Source organism: Polistes canadensis, unplaced genomic scaffold, assembly GCF_001313835.1.
Source record: "Polistes canadensis isolate GaletaPanama2010 unplaced genomic scaffold, ASM131383v1 scaffold_6, whole genome shotgun sequence".
Lineage (NCBI taxonomy): Eukaryota > Metazoa > Arthropoda > Insecta > Hymenoptera > Vespidae > Polistes > Polistes canadensis.
Genome location: NW_014569553.1, coordinates 1,007,516 through 1,019,048, shown reverse-complemented (window position 1 = coordinate 1,019,048; position 11,533 = coordinate 1,007,516). Strand labels below are relative to the sequence as shown.

Sequence of the window (11,533 nt, the reverse complement as noted above, 5' to 3'; positions counted from 1 at the left end):
AAAAAAAAACCAACAAACAAACAAAAAAAAAGGAAAACAAATGTTTAAAAGTTAAGTTATAAAAAAAAAAGAAAAAAATAGGAATGTATAGAAGTTATAAAAAAAAAAAAGAAATAGCTTGCCATAATTATCCCCGATTGATCATTATTCTGTTATAACTTCTGTGTGTGTGTGTATGTGTTTGTGTTTGTGGGTGTGTTAAAATTTATCGAACATCATCGTTACACGAATATTGCGTGGTAACGTAATCGATATTACGACGATATATTCTTGTCATCGAGTATTATTCAAATTGAATACATTTTCTTTTATGCGTGTGTGTGGTGTGTGCTCTGCGCTTGTGTAGATATTTATTCTATTGGAATATGTCAAGTTACGCGAAACGAGTTTAGTAATACTCCAATCTCGATTTGATTGGTAACAAAACTATCAATAACATTCGTCTATTCTCTTCAAGCATGATCTCGGCATCACGAATCAACTTTACACACAAAATTGACGCAAATGTCGATGATCCTTCAACATACGTTTCATCACGTGTTTGATATAGAAATAACACACACACATATATATATTTGCGTATGCGGATGCGTTCTATGTGCGTATATGCGATTAAAGGTTGAAAAGTTTTGATCCTGAAATAGCATCGATTATTTTTTTTTTTTTTAGGTCAAATTCACTTTTATTTCAAATAGATGAATAAAAGATTTTTATGTCGAGGCTCAAGATTTTTCAACCCACTCTCTTATATGCAAATAAATAAATATACATATATAGATATATGTATCTGTAATTTGTTAGATACTTTTTATTTGCTTGTCAATTGCTAAGATACTTTTAGAAAGTCATTCATTAGGATTAGCTATAATACTGACCTCGGATTTCAAGAAAGTCTCCTCGTTTCTTTCCTCAAGCATTTTCATTTAACTATAGTGATCATTAAAATTCATTTTTCTTTTACTTGTCTTTTGTTTTTAACTTCTTTGTGTAAGGAGAAAAATTATTCTAGCATTGATTAATTTAAAAACGTATGGAAAAATATAAATGAAAATATTGAAATAGAAAAAAAAGAACAAATCGGAGAATTGGTTTAAATGACTCCAAATTAAAATTGATTTCCTTTTTTTTTTTTCTTTTGCCTCATATTGTTTACTCGATAAATCAGATATTTATATAAATCGTTGGTATTAAATTATCGAAAAAAGTTTTTTAATTAGATTATCTCGAAGCATGTTTATTAAATGATAAAGTGCAATAAACGTTTACAACGAACAACGTCGAAGTTTCGTAGAACGTACTAGCACAAAATATCATCGTCTAGACTAAGAATGCCGTGTTCTATTTCTAGTAACGTTTTCAATATTATTAGTCAGCATATACTACTCTAAACGTTTGTCGCATTCCTTCGAAATATTTTAACAAGAAATTATTCGTTTCCCTTTTTTTTTATTTTCACTCCCCGAAAAAATTCAATACGACATATGTAAATTAAAAAATATAAAGAAAATGAGAGAAAAAAGAAAAAAAACAAGAAAATAACGAATAAAAATTGGAAACGCATCGCGTCCCAGATGATGATGACGATACGTGACGACGAATAAATTGGTATATAATTTATCGTGAGAATCATGATTCACACGTTTTTCATTTTTCTATATTTATGAAAACTTGTTTGGTTCTCGCATACATTCTCATTTTTTTTTCTCCACCCGATCATATAAGTATCGTCATATGAAGTTCGAATTAAATAATCAAAAATGAATCCTATAATTTCATAAAATATAAAATGATTAAATTATTAACATATATAGAAATCATTTTTTGTTTTCTTTTTTTCTCTCGGTTTAAAATCAGTCAAATATTTTTCGAAACAATCATTCAATCTTTCACTTTCCATTTTCATATTATTATTATCATTATTATTATTACTATATAGTGTACGTAATAATATAATATAATTTGATATTATATAAAATATTATAGAAATATTTCAACATAGATTATTAACCAATGCAAATACACATAATCAACAAATTATCTTTATTTCTTTCCTTATTATCTTAAAATATCTTGTTTTCTTCGAGGAAGTATCGCATCAGGTGATTCGATTTTCCTAATTACTCGTTTAAGTTCTTCACGCCTGTTACTTCAAAACGATTTGCATAACGCGCGAAAACTTTAGCGTTAAATTGATAAATTACGCCAGACGACGTACTCCGTATAGTTAGAATAATGGTGGGTATAGTGTGGTTAAAGTGTGTATATTATTGGTTCCGATCATTTTGTAAATCTTCCTTGTCTCGTCGTTCAAATCTCTTCATAATTTTCTTTCATCTTTATCAATCTTTTTCTATTGTGCACAACTTTTCAATGATATTATTATTATATACGATCACACATTAGTTCGTTCATTTTTACTTTTTTTAATAAATTATTCAAAGAAAAAAAAATAATAATAATAATAACGTTATCGTCATTAAATTTCAAACATTTCAGGATCTAAATATGTAGGAAAAATTATCGGGAAATAAATTATTAAGCACCACTTAATCGAACACACGAGATTATTCTCGCATTCGAACGAATTGCAAGGCCTCCTCCCCCTCTCCCGTTTTTTTTTTTTTCTTTTTTTTTTACCTTTAACATTTTTATATTCTCTTCTAAAATTACAAATTGTTCTCTTTCTTTCTTTCTTTCTTTCTTTCTCTTTGCAATCTTGTTCAACGATTCGCGTTAAACGCGTTCGGCTAACGGAACGCAGATTGCACTAAATTCCAGTTCAATTGCATTGCAACCGACAGCACCCAGCAGCAGCAACAGAGCGAAACGGTTACACACTCAACACGGACGTGTTACTGATTAGAGTGAGATAGAGAGAGAGAAAGAAAAAGAGTGGGGGAAGGGGGGAGGTGGGAGGTGGAAGTAGTCGTACAGCTGACTTAGATGTTGCTTTAATCACAATTCTCTTAGAATATTATCAGTTTCAGTATTTCTTTAACATACGAGTCAAGAAAATTGATTTTATTCATTCAATAAAATATCAAATAATGCAAAATTAATATTACTTCCGCGATAAAATACTCGTCTCGTTTGATTTTATTCGTTGGTAATAATATTAATTATATATTACATATAAATATTATATTATTTATATACTTATGTACTTAGAGTAATATTACTTTTCCATGAAAAGACAAAATCTTGTTTCACGAACGAAAACACCATGAAAAGTAGATAGAAACACCCGTTAGACGCGTATATCTAGATTCGTAACGCTCCAAATCGTAACTCATTATTTTTGTGTATTATCGTTATTATTATAAATTATTATATTTGATTGTTAACGTGATAGGTACGTTTCCCTAGTTTAATATGTATTACATTTGTAGATAAATATCCTACACGAACGGATGGTAATAAGCTTACGGATAATATCTCTCGTATAAGTTAGATGATTGTCATTTTGATTTATATATATAATTTATTAATTAAAAAATATGTGGCGAGTAGGTGGGGAAGGAAAAAAAAAAGTAGCAAAATAATATATTACAATATTATATTGCAAAATAATAATTTTCATGAATATTTCACAGGCATATCATTGTCACGATTGTCGCGAGTTGCTGCATACGTCATTCGTATAAACGTATGGTTGTTGCAACCAGTTTGTTTCATTATACACATCTAGACAATTTTTTTTTCTTTCGATCTCTTTATCTTTCTCTTTCTTAAAGCTCTTACTTACCGAGCATGAATCAAAGCAACCCAAAAGAAAAAAAAAATCTAAATCGAGTTCTGTAATGTATCCACTACCATTGGGATTGGTTGTAAAAACCAACCCCCCTTCTTGGACTGTGACAATTTTTACGATTTTATTATACAGCAATTTAAAAAAAATGATATATATAGTAAGAGTGAGAGAGAGAACTTTATTCGTGCTTTACCCACCTTTCCGTACAATGAACGGTGCTAAACTCTTTAAAGGACGATCGAGAAAACGTGTTTGTGAACTTCTGTAACGGACTGTTCAAGAAACTCGTCAAACTTGTACACACACATATCGTTTTTCTCGTCAAACTGGGCTCCTTATTACTTTCCAAGTAAAAATCAACACCCTTCCTTAATTTATAAAACATTTCGATTGGAATCTTTCGATCCTTTATTCCATTTCAATCCTGATTTTGTAATCCTGATTTTGTAAAACTTAGAACTACAAATCAAATATTTCGAATTGATGGCAAAAGAAACAAAAAAACACAACACATTTATTTCGTGTTACTATATATTTTTATTAGAAAAGAAAAAAAGGTTACTTTATTTTTACGTTCAACGTAATTATTATAATTAATGTAGACGCGTGTAATTTTAAAATATACCAACGAATTACTTTTGATTGATATTTATTTAACTTCCATTTATTTTCACTTAAATTGTGTCAAACCAGTATATATATATATATTAACGTTATGTTAAATTTTATATTTTACTTTTTTATGATCAAAATTTCGTGTATAAGTATAGCGAAGAAGTGTATAATATATTTTCTATACGTAATATATGTTTGCACAGAAGCAGCAGGCATCTGTTACTAACGATAAGAAACATTTTGTTCGGTTTTTAGGATGTTCAGAGATACGCGGTTGACTTTATTGTATAGAAAAAATACTTTTAATACTTGTATATACAATTGAGAACATTAACAATTTAATATACTAAAAAGAAGAGGAGGTAGGAATGAGATTTGAGTCAGTTTTGTGCTTCGTAATTTAAAAAATAATATCACACGTACAATATTTATTTCTCTTTTTTTTTTTTTATTACAAATTTCTGTGTGTTGTATGAATATTGTGAAAGTATAATTAAGCTAATGAAAAATTAAAAAATAATAAAAAATGATATAATGTTTGTGCAGTGCAAGGACTGAGAATACCTGGGAGCGTTTGAGAAGTACATCCCCCGAGACCCCCCCAACCAAAATCACACGCCTAACCTCTCCCCTGTCCTTATCCTCTTCCGTACCCTTTCCCTCCGCAAACTTCGAGAAGAAGACGTCTCATCACAAGAGTAGCAGCCGTGAACAACAACACACCATGGACAATATGGATAATAAGCCTGCCCTCAATGATGACCCTTCAGTCACCTTGACCATTCGCCTGATCATGCAGGGCAAGGTAAGCCCGTTATTATTCTAATCAATACAAATTATTTCATTCATTTTATATTATAGTTCTTTTTTTTTTTTTTTTTTATAAAAGATTACGATAATTATTGTGCCCTCACTCCACGTGTATCAACAATAATTAATTTGATGAGTATGTGGGTTTTTTTCTTTTGCTTAGGATTATTAATTTATTTATAGAATACACAACTTTTTATTGATGCCTATTGTTTTATTATACTTTAATAATCCATATCACTCTTTGTTTGTGGTGTGTACCCTGAAAAATGATTAGGTTTACGCGTGCCACGCAAAAATAATCAATCATTTTTAATCATTTTCTCGTTTTACTTTAATAATCAAATATTTCATACGAAAAATAAACGTGAAAAGAAAAAGAAAGTATTTATATTTCTTCTATTATAATCATTTTATGCGGCTCGTTGATTCGTACAATAATTTTCATTGGTACAAAAAATAAATTCGACTATAACGCTTTTTCTTTTTTTTTTTAAAAATCAATTCGAAACCACGATTAAAATTAAACTAAACGAAACGAACAAACGAATCGATTAATTTCGATGAATAATTTTTCTTTTTTTTTTTTATTTTCTTTCTATTGCATAAACGAAAGATAAATAAAGAAAAAAACAACAACAAAAATTGACGATAAATCACAATAAATCAAATTAACGTGATATAATAATAAAATATAAATATCGATAACGAATTTATTTAACAATCGTTGATGGGTGGGTAACTAAAATTCGTGTTACAATGAAAATTAATTGTTTTGCTTTCTCCTTCCGAATTTTTTTTCTTTTTTTATTTGATCAAAGAGCAATTGAAAAAAAGAAAAAGAATAAAAAAAAGACTTATCTCTTACGAAAGATAGTCGTCGTAGTCGTGGTCGTAGTCGTTGACGTATTTGATGCGTCAAAGGAATGAAAATATACATCATTTTTGTTTTATCACGTTTTCCATACGTCACCCGTAACTTTCCGTTCTCTTTTTCGTCGTAGAAAAACCTTCCAATCCTATTTTATTTGTATCAGTATAGTGTCATTGTAACTGTTACAGTTTCCCTTCCTTCCCCTTCCCCCAATCCCCTCCCTATCCTCCTCCTTTTCTACCTTCGTATCGTGAGTTTTCACATTCACGTTGTTATACTTCGTGATATTAACCTAGGAGAAAGAAAACCTTGTTCTAACGCATTCTAACTGTTGTTTCTCTCTCTCTTTTTTTTTTTTTCCTTTTTCTATGTGAAATATAAAAAATAAAGAGATAAAAGTTTATATATACGTGTGTATATGTGCGTATGCTGTTGAGTTGTGTGTGTAGTGGTAGTAGTAGATAGGTAATAGCAAGAAGTGTAGTCTCTTTGCGAATAGAATGGTAAAACTTGTTACGAAGTTTATCGTAGGTAGCATATGCTCTTCTATGGAATAAAACTCCATCAAGAAATATATATATATATATATATATATGTAAAAAGAGAAATAGAGAAAATCTAACGGATAGTAATAGTAGTAGTAATGGTAAAGGTTGTAAATCGAATTTGTTTTTGTATATAACTTTGAAATCGGTATTCTATCGGGAATTATTTCAAATTAGTTTTACTTTAAAACAGTGAGTCGTCTACTTTCTTTTATTATATACTCTTATATACACGTTCACTATATTATTATACTCTTTTATACGTTATTAAATAGTATATTAATGTTTGTATGTAAGAAAATAAAATTACATTGATTTGTTGAATGTATTTTTCAAATTTTACTTTTTGTTTTTTTCTTCTCATTAATATTATTTTTATTAACTTATAGGAACGTTATATTTGTATATTAGAGTGTGTATCTTATTATAATTGTTTTTAATTTATTATCGGTCGTTGCATATCCAAACAATTTTTTTTTTTTTTTTTTCTTTTTTTGTAATTTTCCACAAATTATATAATTATATATTTATAAACATACATTTTTCTTTTTACATTATTATACGTATAACATGTAGATAAATAAAAATCTATATAATATAAAAAGATTAAATTTATCTTATATTATAAATCAATATCTACATTTGTCTCCTAATCAATATAATTATAATTTTATTTATATAATATACACTTATAATATTAGAGAATATAAAAAGGAAAAAAAAAAAAAAGAAAAAGAGAAAAAAAGAAAATTCGACGAATATCGACAAAACTTTAATTGAATTAAAATATAAAAATAAAATATCATCAATCTCTGGTAAATACGTTAAATTAATTATTTATTTAAATTATATAAAAGATAATTAGAACGTACTCGAAAGTAATGGACGTTTTCCGGAGAAAAAAAGAAGGGGTGGTATAAAATGATTTCAAAAGGGGGGCGGTGGATGGAAGAGAGGGGGGCGGGCAGGCGTTCATGAATGGTTCCTTTTCGTGCATAGTTTTTGAAATATTTACTCCAACACATACAAACACGTACAACACTGCTGTCTCTTTCTTTTTTACTGTCATGATTTGGTCTATACACGTACACATATACACACACATGTATATCTATGGTATACGTATGTTTACATGCATATGTTCATATATATATACACATAGAAAACAGAAACCCTCGGTTCTTCATCCTCGAGGCCAAACCTTCCCTTTGTCCAGTAGACACAAAGCCCTTCTCTCTTCCATCGTACAAAAGATCTCGAAGGATGTAAAGGAAATGATAACGAAAGTTCGTCTAGAATATTCTGTGATTTTCAACACGATTTGTACTTTGTTTGGCTGCTTGCTTGCTTGTTTGTTTGTTTGTTTGTTTGTTTGTTTGGTTCACGTAGGAAAAATTTTCACGACAACAAAAATTAGCGCAGAGAAGAAAAAATTCTCTTCCTCTTCCTTCCCCACTTTCACCCACCACACCACACCCCTCCAACCCACTCTTCATTTTTCCATCTAATTTTTCTTCAGGAAGAAGAAAAATAAACGAAACAAAACGGGTGGGAGGAGAAGGAGGAGGAGAGTCAAGTAAATTCAAAGAATATGAAAAAGTTAATGGAAAACGTTTTCTTTTTTTTTCTTTGTCCTGGTACTTCCTTTTTTTCATCATTTTACAAATTATCCGTATTATTGTTATCATTATTATTCGTAAATTAATTAATTCTTTGTAAACCGATTAATTATTCGTGTTTCAGTTTTATTCTTCCCCTCTTCTTCTTCTTCTTCTCCCTTGTTTTGTTCTTTTTTATTCCCCCCTTTTTCCTTTTTCTTATTTAAACCAAAAATTATATATCATGTAAAAATTAATATAATACACCGTGCAAATAACAATGGAAATTTAATTTTCCAATAAACGAATGATACGAAGTAACAATAGTAGTATAGGGATGAAAACAAAAAATATATTTAACGTAATTCCCATTTTTATTTAAATAATATATCAATAGTCTCCAAAAATGTTTTATACACCCTAGGGATATGAAAAAAAGACAAATAGAAAAATCCCCCCATCCCCCACACACACACACATAAAATATCATCCAATCGTATTCGATGGTATCATTGGTTAAATTTCATTAAAAATAAAATAAAATAAAATAAAAGAAAATTAATATTAATCGATCCTTGGATGAGTGAAAGAGAGAAAACTTTTGTGTGTTCAGAGATGGCATCGAAAAACGTAAAATAAACCGATGATTCAGAACCACGTTACTTTCTTGGCACGCTGCTAACCGATTTATTATTGACCTAGGTCACGGAGATGATGCTGTGTTCTTCTTCCCGTCTCTCCCCCTTCTACCCCACCCCCTCCTCCCAAATCCCTCCAATTTCTTCCCTTCTGAAGTATACGGAACATTTTTGTCTCTCTCTCTCTCTCTTCTTTTTCTTCTTTTTGTTTTTCTGTTTTTTTTTGTGTCTCTATGTGTTCCACGTGAGATAAGGATAGAAAAGTATAAGAAAAAGTTTGGAAGGAAAAGAAATGGGAGGAAATGAACTCTCTCGTATTGCGTATATATATATATATATATATATATATATATATGTTTAAATGTGAGTGTGTGTGTTGGTAGTATCGATTTCTTTTTATTTTGAGATACACATATAAATTTTATACAGGACGAGTCAAGAGTTTCTTTCGATTCATTTCTCAAAAATCTATAACTATTCTTATTCGAAATTATTTTTGTTTTTTTAGATTGCCAAATTAAAAATTCAATGATTCTTTAAATGGAATAATTGAATTTTTAAATTATTGATGTATATATTCCAGTTCAGTTAAGAATTCTTTTTTTTTTGTTCTTCTTTATCTTATTTTTGCTTTTTTATTTTCGTTATCTATTTTTTTTTTGTCTCTTTCTATCGTATTTCTGTTATATCCTTTTTTTGTAACCCGATGTTCAAAGACCTAGAAAAGACAATTTGAATTTGAAAGTGAAATTTTAATTTTCCCGCCATGCTACTACCACCATGTCGTTGAAGAAAGAAAGTTATAAAGATAAAGGGAGAAGAAAAGAGAAAGAGAGATAGAGAGAGAGAGAGAAATCTTTTGCAAGTTTTTTCCACGGAAAAGAGTAAACGTCGGATCCTAAATTACACGAAAAGAGAAGACACACATACACACACATATACATTGATAGTGGTATCTGAACGACTGCCAAGAATTTATATTTTGTTCTCTTTGTTTTAACTGTCCGTCAAACTTATTTCTTCTTCTTCTTTTTTTTCATCATCATCATCATCATCATCATGAACTTTGTCCTCTTCGTTTACTTGTCTCATCTTTATTATTCATTTGTAATTTGAAAAGTATACGTAAATGATAAAATAATTCAACATATCCAAATTTTCTCTAACATCATTCCCTTTCTCTTAATCAAACGAAAACTTTGAACATTTTGTTATTTCTATATAACTCCTCTTTATTATTATTATTATTATTAATTATTTTATTTTATATTATTATAAGAGAGGAAAGTAATATCACACGAATGTATACGTGGGGAAAAATATAATTAAACAAATTATTAAGTATAACAAATTGATATGCGAATGACCAAAATCATTGAAAATAATGATTACTAAATATGAATAATAACAACAACAAGAGAAATATCCGAAAAATTAGTATAGTATAATTCTAAACAAAAAATGATCACGTCGAATCCATGTTTCCCCATACAGGTGCACTAAATGTCGAACGAATTGAAATGACGGGGGCGGGGCGGGGCGGGTGTGGTGAAAGGGGTGTAGGGAGGGGGAGAAGGAGGGAAATAATATCGAATATCAAATTGGATCTGTTAAACGGTGTGTTTTGTGTACAATCGATTATTCGATGATAAACGTGAACGTGATAGAACAAGCGTGTTCTTCGTCGAGTTCGATAACGTACAATTAATATCGATTGATTCGATAATTAACAGAGAGAGAGATAGATAGATAGATAGATAGATAGATATGCCATTGGTCCGGTATTACAATTAAAGTACACAAACGCACATACACGCACCACAAAACACGTACCTATCTTTCGCAAATCGAAAATTTCATTTTCCTTGGTAAACATATAATATACGTATACATACGACTATTAAAAAGTGTATATCATATTTGGTTTCGTGTTTCCCTCCATTTGTACGCATATTCATTTATGCTATGATAAAAGATAAAAGAAGAAAAAAATAAAAAAAAAAATAAAAAGTAAAATATAGAACTTTTATAACAGAACATTTTAAATATCGCGTTTCGTTCGCAATAAAACGTAATTATCGTGTTTTAGGATGTCTCCTAACATGCAGTCACGTGCATTTAGAATCAACTTCCCGCGCACCAATACACACACACACACATTATAAAAACATACACTACATGTATATATCTATATATATACGCAAGTGCATCGGAAAAGGATAGAAAATCATGACTTCGATCGCGTACCCCACGTAGACGACACGTTTGCAACGTTATACTCTCCCCCCTAAACGCACACACCTATAGATATATACTATTCTATACGTGTAATACACACAAGCAAGCAGGCAAGCAAGCAAGCTTAGCATAGTAGAGTTCGTGCTGAAGTACGTCACTGAAATTATTGCACGTTTCTGCATATCTGAATGATGCTCCGCCATCATCGTAGAATGGGGATGAGGAAGAAGAAAGGGGGAGGGGCACCCTCCCGGAAGGTTTCCCTACACCCTTTATCCTATTCCACCTTCTTTCTACATTCTCTCTCTCTCTCTTTCTTTCTTTTTTTTTCTTTTCTTTTTTCTTTCTTCTTCCTACACTTGAAAGGTTTCTGCTCAGAACACTTCACACCACCACGATCGTTCCCCTAGAGTCTTCTATTCTCATTTTTTTTTCTCTCTCACCCTCTCTCTCTTTCTCTTTTT

At 29.9% G+C, this 11,533-nt stretch overlaps 1 protein-coding gene and 1 long non-coding RNA gene across 5 annotated transcripts in view; both read left to right on the top strand.

The window, feature by feature from the left end:
* LOC106788944 (poly(rC)-binding protein 4) overlaps positions 1–11,533 on the top strand; it is a 54,967-nt gene that overhangs the window by 15,983 nt on the left and 27,451 nt on the right. For all 4 annotated transcript variants that reach the window (XM_014752691.1, XM_014752701.1, XM_014752708.1 and 1 more), the window contains exon 2: positions 4,913–5,171. In XM_014752691.1, coding sequence (XP_014608177.1) covers positions 4,913–5,171 — 259 coding nt within the window. The remainder of the gene's footprint in view (positions 1–4,912; positions 5,172–11,533) is intronic.
* On the top strand, positions 1,516–4,749 carry LOC106788964. Its single transcript, XR_001381953.1, has 3 exons — positions 1,516–1,605; positions 2,131–2,235; positions 4,622–4,749. It is a non-coding gene; the product is annotated as an uncharacterized LOC106788964 (long non-coding RNA).